The sequence below is a fragment of the Procambarus clarkii genome, chromosome 70, assembly GCF_040958095.1.
Source record: "Procambarus clarkii isolate CNS0578487 chromosome 70, FALCON_Pclarkii_2.0, whole genome shotgun sequence".
Lineage (NCBI taxonomy): Eukaryota > Metazoa > Arthropoda > Malacostraca > Decapoda > Cambaridae > Procambarus > Procambarus clarkii.
Window position 1 is genome coordinate 27989207 of NC_091219.1, and position 16884 is coordinate 28006090.

Genomic DNA, 16884 nt, shown 5'->3' on the forward strand with positions numbered 1-16884 from the left:
CTTATAAGAACATATGTATTGTTCTTATAAGGGCATAAGTATGGTACCTTTTTGGGCATATGTATGTTACTTATAAGAGCTTTTGTATGGTACCTCAATGGGCATATGTATTGTTCTTATATGGGCATATGTATGACACTTATATGGGATTGAGTATGGTACCTTTATGGGTATGTCTTTGGTACTTATGTACTTACGTACCTCTATGGTACTTACGTACCTTTTACCTTACACAGACAGTCATCCGTATTTTATAGATATAGAAGATAGACAATGATTAAATCAAGTAATAAAAACTTGACCAGCGGACGAAGACAAAGATGGGGTACATACAGCCCGCCGCCTGCAAAGAATCCCAGCCCTGGCGAAATCGTCATTTTTCACAAAACTCAAAATCAAAACCAGCCATAGAATCGTTTTGAAAATGGTACCATTGTGTTTACCACAGCAATTTACATTTCTTTCTGTTAAGTCTTTCTTTGCTAATTTTAAATATTAACGCCTATACAGCCATATTTACTGAGATACAGCCACCTCAAATATCAAACCTATCATCGTGTTTTCTCAACAAATTACTAAGGAAAATGAGTTTTAAAAAATGTAATAATAATCAAAATGAGCTAAATAATAAATGGATAATCAAAATAACATTATATCAATATTCCTCATGTATTTAATAATTTTTAATAATATAATAATTTTTATTTAGGCAAAGGTACATACATAAAGAGATTTTACAAAGTTTGTTGGCTTTATAGATAGAGCTAGTACATACAATGCCTAAAGCCACTATTACGCAAAGCGTTTCGGGCGAGACTACTATGCATGGTGCGTATATGGGCATATGTATGCTACTTATATAGGCATTTGTATGGTACCTATATTGGCATATGAATGGTACTTATATGGGCATTTATGGTACTTATAAGGGCATATGTATGATAGTTATAAGGGTATATGTATGATACTTATAAGAACATATGTATTGTTCTTATAAGGGCATAAGTATGGTACCTTTTTGGGCATATGTATGTTACTTATAAGAGCTTTTGTATGGTACCTCAATGGGCATATGTATTGTTCTTATATGGGCATATGTATGACACTTATATGGGATTGAGTATGGTACCTTTATGGGTATGTCTTTGGTACTTATGTACTTACGTACCTCTATGGTACTTACGTACCTTTTACCTTACACAGACAGTCATCCGTATTTTATAGATATAGAAGATAGACAATGATTAAATCAAGTAATAAAAACTTGACCAGCGGACGAAGACAAAGATGGGGTACATACAGCCCGCCGCCTGCAAAGAATCCCAGCCCTGGCGAAATCGTCATTTTTCACAAAACTCAAAATCAAAACCAGCCATAGAATCGTTTTGAAAATGGTACCATTGTGTTTACCACAGCAATTTACATTTCTTTCTGTTAAGTCTTTCTTTGCTAATTTTAAATATTAACGCCTATACAGCCATATTTACTGAGATACAGCCACCTCAAATATCAAACCTATCATCGTGTTTTCTCAACAAATTACTAAGGAAAAAGAGTTTTAAAAAATGTAATAATAATCAAAATGAGCTAAATAATAAATGGATAATCAAAATAACATTATATCAATATTCCTCATGTATTTAGAGACTACTATGCATGGTGCGTATATGGGCATATGTATGCTACTTATATAGGCATTTGTATGGTACCTATATTGGCATATGAATGGTACTTATATGGGCATTTATGGTACTTATAAGGGCATATGTATGATAGTTATAAGGGTATATGTATGATACTTATAAGAACATATGTATTGTTCTTATAAGGGCATAAGTATGGTACCTTTTTGGGCATATGTATGTTACTTATAAGAGCTTTTGTATGGTACCTCAATGGGCATATGTATTGTTCTTATATGGGCATATGTATGACACTTATATGGGATTGAGTATGGTACCTTTATGGGTATGTCTTTGGTACTTATGTACTTACGTACCTCTATGGTACTTACGTACCTTTTACCTTACACAGACAGTCATCCGTATTTTATAGATATAGAAGATAGACAATGATTAAATCAAGTAATAAAAACTTGACCAGCGGACGAAGACAAAGATGGGGTACATACAGCCCGCCGCCTGCAAAGAATCCCAGCCCTGGCGAAATCGTCATTTTTCACAAAACTCAAAATCAAAACCAGCCATAGAATCGTTTTGAAAATGGTACCATTGTGTTTACCACAGCAATTTACATTTCTTTCTGTTAAGTCTTTCTTTGCTAATTTTAAATATTAACGCCTATACAGCCATATTTACTGAGATACAGCCACCTCAAATATCAAACCTATCATCGTGTTTTCTCAACAAATTACTAAGGAAAATGAGTTTTAAAAAATGTAATAATAATCAAAATGAGCTAAATAATAAATGGATAATCAAAATAACATTATATCAATATTCCTCATGTATTTAGAGACTACTATGCATGGTGCGTATATGGGCATATGTATGCTACTTATATAGGCATTTGTATGGTACCTATATTGGCATATGAATGGTACTTATATGGGCATTTATGGTACTTATAAGGGCATATGTATGATAGTTATAAGGGTATATGTATGATACTTATAAGAACATATGTATTGTTCTTATAAGGGCATAAGTATGGTACCTTTTTGGGCATATGTATGTTACTTATAAGAGCTTTTGTATGGTACCTCAATGGGCATATGTATTGTTCTTATATGGGCATATGTATGACACTTATATGGGATTGAGTATGGTACCTTTATGGGTATGTCTTTGGTACTTATGTACTTACGTACCTCTATGGTACTTACGTATGGTATGATTACGTATGGTATGATTAAATCAAGTAATATAAACTTGACCAGCGGACGAAGACAAAGATGGAGCAAGTTAGGCGAGGTGGTGGTATAGGCCAAAACCATCAGTAGTTTCAAAGCGTTATATGACAGTGCTGGGTAGACGGGACACCACGAGCGTAGCTCTCATCCTGTAACTTAAGTAATTACACACGGGGTGACAGGTAAGCTTCTAACATGGATGAAAAATTTTCTGATAGAAAAACGAGGGTAGTAATCAGAGGCAATGTATTGGACTGGAGAAATGTCGCAAGTGGAGTACCACAGGGTTCAGTTTTAGCACTGGTGATATTCATTTTCTTCATAAACGATCTACCAGATGGAATACAGAATTATATGAACACGTTTGCTGATGATGCTAAGATAATACCGAAGATAAGAAACTTAAATGATTGTCATGCCCTTCAAGAAGACCTAGGCAAAATAAGTACAGTATATGGAGCACCACTTCGCATTTATTCACATTAAATTCCATTTGCCATGTTGTGGAATGTGTAATAGGAGAACACAGACCCCACACAACCTATAAATTATGTGAGAAATCTTTAAAGAACTCTGATAAAAGAAAGAAATCTAGGGTGGTTCTAGATAGAAAACTATCACCCGAGGACCACATAAAGAACATTGTGTGAGGAGCCTATGCCATGCTTTCTAACTTCAAAATTGCTAAGTTAAGGCAACAAAAGTGCCGAAAAAAACATTAGAAAGTTTTCTCTTGCAGAGAGGTAGAGGGCTGGAACAAGCTAAGTGAGGAGGTAGAGGCCAAAATTATCAGTAGTTTCAAAGTGTTATATAACAAAGCGTACTGGGAAGACGGGACACCACGAGCATAGTTCTCGTCCTGTAACTTCACTTGGGTAATTACCTGGTAATCAACCAATAGGACAAATCATTTAGACAAAATTTGAGGTTACATTATTAGGGAAGATTTCCGATATTTTGAAAACTGCTGGCCGGCACGTGAAATAAGTTGGTCTCAAATCTTAACTTGTTTTATTATTTATAATGGGGTTATGCATAAACCTAGAAGAGGTTAGGTTTAGTGGTTTGATTATAATAATTAGAAAGTTAACAGTACACCCTGAAAGTGAATGACATGTTTACTGAATAAAGCACAATGTAAGTCATAGTTTCAAACAATCAGAAAGACAAATGTGCAAAACATGGACTATTTCCAAGTAGGATAGTTCATATCTTCTACGTAAACATCGTGAACCTGCCAGCACCTTGTTCTGGTGTTTTTTTTTTTTTAATTAGTAGCCATATTTGAAGCTTTTCTTGAACATTGTTTCATTCACTATTATGATTAATCATTTTAAGAGGAAATGCATCCATTACCTTCATGTAAAGGCAAATACAGTGCCTGTTAATGGGTCTGCTTCCCTATATATTATAAGTAAGGTTACAGGCTTTTTAAGGTTCTGTTCCTGGCACTTTCTATTACCAATGTTTTTGTTCACAGCAGCATCTATGCTCAAAGCTTTAGTAACAGTATCCCTCTCACATGATCGCCACTATTTTTGTGTTATGGGTTGACTACCAGTCTCTCGTGATGGTCGTCCATAATGGTGAGAATGTTACAGCAAAATAATTTAGATTGAGTTTTGTGAAGATGTATCATGAACAGTGACATACTTGTTAGTATGTACACTGTGGCTATGCAGAGATTTAATCTACAAAATCCAGGACCAGTGTATTGACCATAGTGGTGAAGATTTTACAATACATGGAGACTGGATCATTTTTCACCGACTGTCTAAAAAGTATGTATATGTATGTCTGTACGTGTTATTCAATATGACAATGAGTAAATGATTCTAACTCTATATCTTTCTAATATACTACTTGAGAAGGAAGTTTAAAAATTAAGTTCATTTTAGTTTTATGTGGCCTGATGCTAAGAGAAGCTTTTCATTGATTGTCAACATTTTTGAAGACAGTGGTCAAGTGGATACAAATTAGCTGGAGCAATTGTATATATGCATTTACTTTAGCCAACACTGGTTTCAAAATCGACTGTTAAACTGAGTGGGACAATAAATCAGAGATCCTTAAAAGGATTATTTTGGGGGTATCTCTATGAACCATAAGCCAACCAAACTGGATGATTGACTTCTAGCTACATTTATATAAATCTTACTGATGTAAAAATTTTCTTTAATACAGTCATAGTCAATGATGTAAGATATGTTTTATGATTGTGCTACACTCTTGCTGTATTGTCACAAGTTTTTGTGTATTTATCATGGTTCCTTAATATTTAGTGATAACCTACTATAGGTTGTACATGTCATACATTAAGTGCCACATTTGGCAATTATACACCTTTATGAAATGCTTAAAATTGTAGACAAAGGGCCTTCAAATTTTATTCTAATTTAGTATATGTATATTTTGTTTTATTATATGTCAAGTATCTTCATTGAGCTACTGAATGTGTAGCTTTGTTGTGGGCATTATTGGAGGAATAAATTACTGTACCTTAATGATCCATCACGGTGTTTTGTGAACACTTGCCAAATTCACACACATTTTATGCCAACTATTTTCACTGGACTGTGATAGTAGCACCAGCCAAAATGTAGAAAATTGATGCCTAACCCAATTTTGTGCTGTAAAGCCTGCCTAAACTACCAAAATTTGTGTAATTATAACAACCGTCTTTGTTTACATGTGAACAAAGTTTTTGTGTGGTTTACAGGATGAATGTACGACATGTTAACTCATCCAAGTTAGGTAATGTTGCTTCCTTGTACCATGAGAACAGTAGTTGGTGCAATTCTCACAGTACCATGAAAAAAGTACAATAGTTCTCAACCCAACATTAATGGGCATATACTAGAAATGTTAACATTGATACTGAGATAATTAATACATGTTTGCTCAAGAGTTATGTCTTCAAACTTTTGATTAATATAGAAGTGCAGTATATTATTTACATGTAAATTATAAATAAAATGAAAAGTCTATATAAATTTTATTAACATAAAAAATATCCAAATTTTAGAACCGTACATAATGAAAAACATGGAAGATGATCAAATGCTCGAAGGTTACAAGAAATACAATATGAATTAGAATAAATCATATGTCAACTCGAGCTTTTGAAAACAGCATCTAATACAGTACTAGTGTCAGAGATCATCTCGGGCGACATAAATATTTGACTAAGCTACTGTTAACAAACAATCCCTCGGAAGGTGGCAAGGCACTTGCAGACAGATTATACAGAATCTGTCACATTAGTTAGGTTAACTTAATGAGTGTTTTATCTGTGGCATTTTAAACTGAAAGCAACAGCAGGAAAGCTCTTTATAATTAATGTATTTTACTGTATATTATTTCATAAGTTTTAAATACCTCTAATAGACAATCATCTAATATGGTAAACACTTTGAACACAAACTGGCATACAGCTATGTCTACCTGTATAAAAAAAAATATTGTATGTGTGTAATGTCGAACACCAGCAAAGTATCTGACAATAAACCCTTTGTGGATCATGATCACAAAATTGCTTCACCTGACCAGGATAATAAACATCTGTGCAACAATTTCATTTAGTGGTACTAATAACAATTATTTAAGGCATGTCAATCATAATTAACTCAGTTTCTAAGATTCAAAAGTAGGCAGCCCTGTATGCTCTTGGCTAGTGGAACTGATTAGTCCACACATGCCTACACCAGATATAATCTGTGGTCAATTCTTCTTGGAGCACAAATCCCATACCCCTTCCCCTCCAAGATATAATGGTACTCTGAGTCAACAGAACTCTTCAAATACTGAATAATCTTAACTGGGTACAAAAATTTAAAAAATAACTGTCCTGAGAAAACCCTGTCAGTTTTAGTGTATGAAATAATTACTACTCTGTAATATGCAGAGCATAGCACTGTACAAGGATTACAATAAATCGTCAAACTATATATGCAGTGCAATGAGGTGGTACTTTAAGATGTTACAGTATTTACATTTGTTGTTATGCATGTAAACAACTGTGTACGCCTCGGTGACAAAAATGACAGGTAGTGTTAAGCCTCACAGAAACCACACAACAATAACATTCTTAGCAAACTTATATTCTTAGCAAACAATAAGATTTTTAGCAATAAGATTCTCAATGGTGACTACACACATCCGGAGTCAAGATTAGCAGCAAATATGCTTACTAGAAATTTTGTTAATGTCATATTTTCCATATTACACCTAATTACATATTAAAATTTAATTAATTTAGTTCCAGTTAGTACAATGTTAAGAAATGCCTTTTTCACTTGAATAATAAATCAGGTATAGTCCTTCCCACGAACTAAATACCTGTACTGTACTATAATTTCAACAGACAAAAGAATATATTTACACAGATGGAATTAGCATGTGTAAATGTAGCTATATTATGCTTTAACAAGTTAGGAACAAGCACAATGCTACTTTTTGCCATTTGTATTGTCTTCGGAAAAAGCATAAAAGAAAGAAATCATGAAATCAATATACAGTACAGTGTAGTGTGTGTGTGTGTATACAAGTATAAAAATTTACATTTTTTTACTAGTAAAACAAAGAATTCTATGGAAAACTGCCAAGAGATGAAATATATTTATATTACTCAGTGTATAAAATTAAAATATATATAACATAAAATGAATGCAGATTTTTTGACATAAGAGGAAGAGACATTTCTAGTTGTACTCATTTATAAATTGTTCCATAATTATCATCATCACCAATACATTTAAAGCCAAAATAATTTAATTCTTTAAGACACTATAGCTTAATATAATTCATTTGTATTATATAATTGGAAATAAATTACAAAATATCATCCTATGAAAGAGATATACAGTAAAATTTTCATACTTGCATTACTGATATTAAGTGATGTGAAAAGACTTGCTTTGCTGTGCTTTCCTATCTTCTTGTGCTATAAAACATTAACCCCATCCCTAAATAAAGATTTCTATCTGTGGTATCCCAAGTTTTGTTTCATAATGTCTATATATCACATATTTTCTTATCAAACATTTTAGTTCAACAATGATACAGTCTAACAGTACAATGCAACTCTTACATTCAGCATTTTGGTAGTACTGTAACTCCAAAATTCTGAGATTTTCGTAGACTTGTATTAATAATTTCAGTTCATAACTATGCCTTTTGACAAATGTTTGTTTTATATTAGAAATGATTTATGTGATGACTGGTAAAAAATCCTCTGACATTATGAACATGGATTCCACTGCTTTCCCATGTGACAGCCAGTTGGTAAATTCACCTTGAACAACACCTATTTACAATGTTAGAGTAACAATATCTACAACAGCGGCACATACTAAAACGAGATTCCAACTGACCACACTACCCTCAAAAATTTCCCATATAAATATTAACCCTGCAAAGTTAAACAAAATAATAAATAGTCAAAACTTTCAACATGTTAGAAGAGCTTTGCTTGAATAAACTCTGCACATTTATAACTTTCAGCATGATGCAAAAGCACACACTAATATGAAGTATAAAAAATCTATTTCTTAAGACAAGTTTCTCTAGTAAAAAGAATGCACCAAGTATCTAGTGCTGATAGGCACTAGAAACTGAAAGCGAGAGAAGAGAACAAGAACAAGTTTGCGGTTTTGGTAGTCCATATTAAGTCACCGTGCAAACCTGCGACAAGACACTGGTAACCCTTGAGCGGTCATGACAATATGTGTAGAACGTCAATAACCTTCAGAATGGAGGCGATGTTCAGTCGGTCAAGACTTGTAATTTGATTACTGTACTTCAAATCAAATACCAGCCAAGCAGAGCACAAGCTTCAAGCAACTGGGCCAACAAGCCAATTAGAGCTGAAAATTTTGTTTAAAGTGTTGAAGAAACTAACTAGTTATCAACTGCCAATGGCAGAACAATGCCTCATATACCTAAAAACACAACTCCTTGACATAACTATTTTTTCTCAGAAACTTGACTCCCAACTTTGTTTGGCAATGTTAATAGTAGAAAAATATTCTATCTGAACAGCAGATCCTAGCATATTAGAAAGTAATGATAAAATTGCACACAAAGCAAAAAAATGTCTATCAGCAAAGAGACCACCTCTCTCTAGAATCTAACATTATATAAAATAATATGGCATTTTCTCTACTTCCGCTGATAGAAATGAGGATTTTGCAATTGCTAGTTGTGTATCGTATGCACTACAACCAGAGGTTTGCAAGCAATGTGCTTCTTGACAATGCAAGAAATAACATACAAACAATGAGAATCTAATGAAGCCTCACTTTATTACCATAAGGAACCAAGTGTTGCACTATTTCCTTGCAAAGTACCTTAAAACGTATAGCATAAATCAAGAATATAATTGGAACTCAAGCATTTTTGCCTCTAATAAAATGTTGTATATAAAACAAACTCAAATTTTCCAGAATTCCGTAATGTGTCACACCACAGAACAATACTTATACATACCGTATAGAGTGAGCAACATCATGAGCGTTTCACTTTTATCTGTGGTTAATTAATAACTTGGAATTCTTTCGTTTGTGCAGATCTCATATAAATAACAATTGTTATGCTATATATACAAAACAAATTGGGTAAAATGGTCAAAACCTGTTTTAACATACTGGTAGCCAGATATCATGGGAAAAACAAAACATATTTGCACTCTTTTAAAGTCATTTGGCACTTTAAGAAAAATGGTGATAATTTTGTCTGAGGTCAGAAGTGAACTGTTTGTGATATATCCGTGAGGTGCACAAATAATATCCTCATTAGCAGACTTGCTCTAATGCAATGCACTAAAAAATAAAGCAGTTAATAATTTATTTTATAATTGTTAATGTCAAAACCAAAAAACTGCCATTTACTCTCCTGAGAACCAAAATCTCAAGGAAATAACAGCTAGTTTGGCTCAGGCAAACTGTTTGTTAACTTCAGTTTAAGACGGTACAAAAAAATATTACGCTATAATATCAAAAGGGTACGTACACTTCCATTACTCTACTATCACAAAAAATATTTTTGGATTAATATCTAACAATCTTCTTACATCATTAAAAACAAAAACAATATAAAACCATATTGTTACATGGCTATAATAACATTAAAGGTGAGAGAAGAAAACGTGTTCACTAGTGACGAGAACTCGTTAGGGGATCACGAAGACTTGATTTTCCCATTGGTAAGTGTACTTGTGAGTGCCTGCTGCGCTGCTTGTTCTGCTGCCTCCTTCAAGTGCTTTTCCATGTATGTTTGGTAAACAGGGTGTATGACCTGAAAATAATATAAAGGATATGAAATGCATTTTACTTCCATTTAGTTAATAATATAATAAATTCTGCATTATGATAAAACTAAGAGGTTGACAATGGTTACACGAAAGATAGTTATGACAAATAAAACACCAGTGCAGAATGCAATGAAATGCCTCTTTCCATTAGTCCCACGGTGGCTCCCCCATAAAACTACAATAAAAATCCTAATATTTATGAAGCAGAGTAGGGAGACACACAAGTCAGGTGTGTCAGCAATATTAATCAGCACAACAGCTCAAATATCAGCTAGGCTTCGAGTACATGACCAGAATGCATTTTGTGGAGAATACTGTACCTGTATTTATTTAATTCATCAGAACTACTGTATATAATAAATGGTCAACTCTTGACACAATGACCATAAATATTACAGAGCAATCCATTTCAGTTATTTTATTACCAAGTCCACAGCCAAACACTGGTTGAAAAAATAAGAAGAGGCCTCACTAGAAGATGCACCATGAATTTTCAGGTGTTGAGAGACAGAAACAGATATTTGCTTTGTAAATGCACTAACCAGTGCTTTAGTGACAAGCAAGCTGTGAAATATAGAAGGTATTTCTATATTATACTTCAGAATTTCAAAAGTAGACTGCAGCTACTTTTGAGAAAAAAATTAGTAAAATGCCATACAACAAATATGAAGGAAATCAGTGGTTAGTGTATAACTAGGAGTGACCAAGCTGTGGGGGGGTCACAGTGACTTTTGCTAATACAGTAAGTGTTATGGGCCACTTTATCATAGTGTTATGAGATACTTTGACAAAGTGCACAAGAATGCAGAAATTAGTGAGAAAATTAAATGACTCGATAAAAAATATGGGGTGAATTAAGTGAATTTTTCACTGATATTGCATGATGCCATAAGCCTGCATTCTCAAAGGTAATGTTTGCATGTATATAACAAGAACCAGCTCCTGAAACTAACCAAATGGTTGTAATACCAGCCAACTCCCCCCCCCCCCCACAAAAAGATAACTTAATTAGTAAAGTACAAAATAACTTAATTAGTAAAGTGGCAACCCAACATTTCAGTCATCTGGACAGGGTCATGCCCTGATAACCTTTCACCAGCACCATGTTGCATTTAAGTAGCCAGACCTTCAGCATGCATCTTGCAAAAGTAATAAGTAACTGAAATATACAACAGTATATGACCCAAAATGAAGAATTAGTAGAATGCATACACAGACTAGCATCACAATAAGGATGAGGTAGCAACTTTTTTAAAATGCCAAGCCAAGACCACAGAATAAAATACAATTAAACTAAACAATATTGTTCAACTGAAGGTGCTCATTTCTATTACAACAGCTGTGTCTACTTGAAAGCTGCTCCCCCCCCCCCACCTTACCAGGGGATCAAAGTGTGGTGCATCACATTTTGAACTCTGAGCATAGTAGGGTTGTGGTGCACCGTCTATCAAGGCAAAAGCAGTCCCTGCAGGACCCCTTTTGCTGCTGGGGTGTCGTCAGGAACCACCTGCTTTTGGAAGGCCATAGTGGGATGTTTGCAGCCCTGGTCGACCACAGTCCACAGCAACCTAAGGGGGCCTGATAGCTGAGTGGACAGTGCTCTGGACTCATAATCCTAGGGTCCGGGTTCAATCCCCAGTGATGGCAAAAACAAATGGGCAGTTTCTTCAACCCTGATGCCCCTGTTACCTAGCAGTAAATAGGTACCTGGGAGTTAGACAGCTGTTACGGGCTGCTTCCTGGGGGGAAAGATAGCAATAACAGTTGAGAGGCTGGCTGAAAGAGCAGAGCTCGACCCTACAATCACAGCTAGGTGAAGTAGGGGAATATCTGCAAGCTATTTGTCTGCCTAGCTACACTACACCCACATTTGGAACATTTTGGACATTGGTAATTTGGGTGACCCAGTTACTGTGTGTAAATTCCCAATCCTCTACTTGTCAGAGGTTCATGCTTACATCCACTATATGTTTTCACATGCCAACATTGACTGTGGTCAAACAGGCAGTGTCAAGCCAATAGTGTCTTCGACCATGAGGCCGCTCATTTCCATTTCACCATTCCTGATTCAGGGATTGGTCTCCTACCACTTTCAGTTAGTACTCTTTGGGCTGAATCTGGCTCATTTTTGGGTAAAAAGAAAAGAAGTTAGTTTCAGCAAGGGCCCCATTTTGGTTTGGGCTTGGTTATCAGTTTCCATCATTACATCACCACTAAATGGACTCAACTTTGTACCGTTATATCCAGTCTTTCTCATCCCACTCCAAGTCGTCATCTTTGAATCCAAGTATCATAGTGAAATGTATTACAGTACTGTACTGTGATTTTCAGAAACTCACCACACATTAGGTGCTTTATTACATGTCCTGTTCTGACAGCAAGAGCTTTGGATTTCTGCCTCCTCGGTGACGTTTTTGGATGGCTCTTCGTCCAGATTAAAAAAAAATTTTAGGTGAAAGTCTGAGGGTTTGGATATTTTAGGCTTTCTAATACAAATTGCTTTCTGGCTCCAGTCTGCAGCACAGGCAAATCAAACCCCTATTATGAGTTTGAATAATAGTCAAAGTTTTGCCTAATAGCACAAATTAGTACAGTACAGTATAGCTCAGAAATCAGGTACTGTATTGAGTATACAGTACAGTACTGATATATATGATGATCCTATCTAAGCAACAATTTGTAATTCCCATTTCTTCCCTTTTATCCCTTTCCCCTGTAACTTATAGAAAAGGAAAACTGTGTGTGTACTGAATCCCATTTAGGTGTTCCCAAGGCACATTAATTTTCGGTTTTCGAACTGTCTCTGGGAACGGATTAAATTAAAAAACAGAGGTACCACTGTACAATAACAGACCACATTGGACAGTCCAAGAAAGCCCAGCACGTAGCTGAAAAGCTCTGGGACCTGCCATGACGTACTGATGACTCTACAGCACATGTGTTTATACTTCATTAGTAACAGAACTGATTGTTCCAGTTGGTGGACAGCATGAGCCCTGCCCTCCCCTCCCCCTCCACAAACAAGTGGGAAGGGTGGGAGAATGAGGGCATGCTTGTTTCAAGAGATTTGATCATTTGTTTACACTGTTTAGTGAGTTCATTTGGCAGGTTGCAAGGCTTCGGTCTCTCTCTTAACCCAGTAGAGGCCTTCATTGGTTCACTAACTTTCTGGATGCCTATCCCAGTAAGGTGGACCAAGTCCTGGCTCTGGTTCATAGTTGGCTGAACAGAACTCCACGGCTAATATGATTTTGTGGTAGGGAGCCTTCTTAGTCAGATGGATTCAGGGAGCCACAAGTAACTTCCCCCAGAAAATCCAAAAACATCTCTACCAAGGATACTTAATAAACAGAGAATAAGTTACAAAAACATGTTGACCAGACCACACACAAGAAGGTGAAGGGACGAAGACGTTTCGGTCCGTCCTGGACCATTCTCAAGTTGATTGTCGACTTGAGAATGGCCCAGGACGGACCGAAACGTTGTTGTCCCTTCACCTTCTAGTGTGTGGTCTGGTCAACATACTTTAGCCACGTTATTGTGACTCATCGCCTGCATATTAACATCATGCAGTTCAATTATTAATTTTCAATACCGAATACATCCCCTTCCTCCTCCCTCTTCTACTCCTAACTTAGTGCTGGTACACTACTCACTAGGAGGATGCATCTGACAGTTGCATCTCTCTTCACTCTTCAACTTTGATACAAAATTTTCACAGTGCAAGGTGCCTGTGTTCTGGAATACATCAGTGATGACATTTACAGTCATTACACAGGTAAGGTAAGATAATTATCAGAAGAAAGTGATAAATCATTACAACTATATAGCACTTGAAAGGGATATGAAAACAAGGATTTGGGAGAAGATGGAGAAAAGTAATGGTGACCAACCATTTGGACAGTCGGGATTGAATGCCGATCTACAAGAAGCGGGACCGTAGCTCTACCGTACAGTCCAAATGGTTGGACATCATAACAAAGGTGTATTATTTGGATATATTAAGGTCTTACCTCTGTTCCTCTGGTCTTCCATACTAATAATTTCTTAAAAATGATGCACAAACTTGGCACATATCATATAACTGCAACAACTTTCATCAATACCGACAGCATTTATATTTTTGAGATCTTGTTCTCCCCAGTGAGCTTCCCTCCAAAGGGGCAGCCCCACAGAAAAGCCTTCATGCAGATCCAAAAATGTTCCTCTGGGATGATTTATACTCCTTATGCCAGCATGAAACCTGTCCTCTATGTAATCTTCCTTATTCTTTGTTCCATTATTTTTCATCCAACCAAAATGAAGAAAATGGCACAAGATATGACTTTTTTACTTTGGCAGGGTGGTGTTGGCGGGGAGGTGTTGGCGGGGTGGTGTTGGCGGGGAGGTGTTGGCGGGGAGGTGTTGGCGGGGTGGTGTTGGCGGGGTGGTGTTGGCGAGGTGGTGTTGGGTGGGGGTGGTGTTGGCAGGATGGTGATGGCGGGGTGGCGATGGCGGGGTAGTGATGGCGAGATAGTGAAGGCGAGGTGGTGTTGGCAGGGTGGTGATGGCGAGGTGGTGATGGCGAGGTGGTGATGGCGAGGTGGTGGTGTCAGGGTGGTGATGGCGAGGTGGTGGTGTCAGGGTGGTGATGGAAGATGTTGCTTACCCATGCAACAAATTACAAACAGCTGACTCCCAATACAGTACATACAGGTATTTTCATTTATTTATTTATTTACTAAGGGAGGGGGGGAGGTACCTGGCATTTCCCAGGTGTGTGTGTTTCTCGTCTACCCATCTATTCATCCACCCATCTATCTTTTCATTTATCCATACGTATAGGAGGGTACCCAGCAGTGCTCAGGTGCCCTTCTTTCCCACTCTCTCCTCGACTTAATGTCAAATGAAAAAAACAATTTCAGGACAGTTATTTTTAGTGACCACAGTGGTGTCAAATTTAACTCGGTACAGGGGTTAAATCGACCAGCCTATATCTGTCCAGTACCCCCAGACCATTTGACCTACAAAATTGGGTAAGGCTAGCCCAAAGCATCTGTCTTCCAACTTTGGCCAGACAAATGCTCTTACAAGTATAGATGCAATTAAGAGCCCTGCACTCTTCAAGAACAGCCAACTTTGACAATCCATCCAACTTAGCATGGAATTAACTGGAACAGGATACCACCATCATTTAAGGTAAATAATACGCTGTGTTTTTTATATTATACTGTATGTCCCAAAGATATTGGTTTTATGATGATGTTTGGTGGTCCTGGAAAGCATCCCTCATTAATAGTACAGTGGTACCTTAGCTTATGAATTTAATCCGTTCCCAGAGACAGTTAGTAACCCGAAATTTTGTAAACCAAGGCGAATTTTCCCATAAGAAATAATGTAAATAGAATTAACCCGTTCCACACTTCCAAAAATATTAACTTCAAAGTAAATTCTATGCCTAATTCACCCGAATCTTTAGTACTAAAGTATGTGCACGTTATTGCTTACCTTTATTGATGGCTCTTGTTGGCATATGGAAGACGGTGAGGAGTGGGGAAAGGAGAGGTATTAGTGTTTGGAAGGGGAGTCCCCTTCCATTATAACATTAGGCAGTGATAACTTCTCTGGGGTACTCACTCTGGTACACTTTGCCTGCATACTACTAGGACCTGCTTGTGGCTCACTGCTTGTTTTCCTCACTAAAAAATCTATCCATAGATACTTTTTTTTCCTTACGCTGCAACACTTGTCTGTAGTGAGGCATCACAGTGCCATTAGAAGGGTTAAGGCAACGGCCTACTACAGCTTGCTCTGGGTGAGTTGTTTCAACAAAAGTTTGCATTTCTTCCCACAGTCTATACCACTGCCTAATTGTTAAGGAAGGGACATTCTGTACTGCCTCCTCTCCCCCTGAAGACATTTCCTCAGCTGCCTCTTGTTGCTATTCATTGTGAAGGGCTAGGAGTTCTTCGGTGGTCAGTTCTTTGCTGTGTTCTTCACCAACTCACAACACACAGCACTCACAACACTGTAAATGCCACTACTTTTTCTAAATATCTACAACCATCCCCTGCTCGCCCTAAACTCTTTCGTATCTGCATCACACGTTCCAAGGATTTTCTTAAAAAATGTCTTCATGCAATTGCTTTGCTTTCTCACAAATGATGGCCTCTGAAACGCTATCACCACCTAACTCCATGTCGTGTATCAAAATTAATATTAACTTTTCAACATCCTCAAGTGTTTGTGTTCTTTGTTTTGTGATTGTTGATATGCCTTTTGCCAATTTAGCACTCATAATGTACTTTTTCGTAGCAATTACAGTGCATATCGTTGACGTAGATTTGTTGTACTACCTAGCTAGTTCAACAACCCGTGTACCATTTTCATATTTACAAATGATCTCTTGTTTTTCCTCTATGGTTGTCCTCATGTGTGTTTTCTTGGATTGAACTTTACCACTGGCTTTCTTGGGATCCAAGGCAAGATATATAATAATAACTTTTATGTTCAAATACCCAAAAATCCGAAAAACACAAATTCTTTACAAAGAATTCAAGGGCACTTGGCAGGAGGCGCTGTTAAACTGAGGCACTGTCGCCGTACCACCACACGCTGCTCGGCCATACGCATATCAACAAACTACATTACCCGAGGCAAAATTCGTAACCCGATTCCGATTTTACAAAGAAACTGGGCTCATAACCTGTAAAGTTTGTAAAGA

General features: G+C 36.7%; 1 protein-coding gene across 7 annotated transcripts in view; it reads right to left on the minus strand.

Annotated features, from left to right (window-relative positions):
• Window positions 1-5850: 5850 nt before the first annotated feature.
• The window catches only part of atl (atlastin GTPase), an 86293-nt gene continuing 75259 nt past the window's right edge, over window positions 5851-16884 (minus strand). For all 7 annotated transcript variants that reach the window (XM_045770486.2, XM_045770481.2, XM_045770485.2 and 4 more), the window contains one exon: window positions 5851-10165. In XM_045770486.2, the coding sequence (XP_045626442.1) occupies window positions 10049-10165 (117 nt within the window). In that variant the 3' untranslated portion in view covers window positions 5851-10048. The remainder of the gene's footprint in view (window positions 10166-16884) is intronic.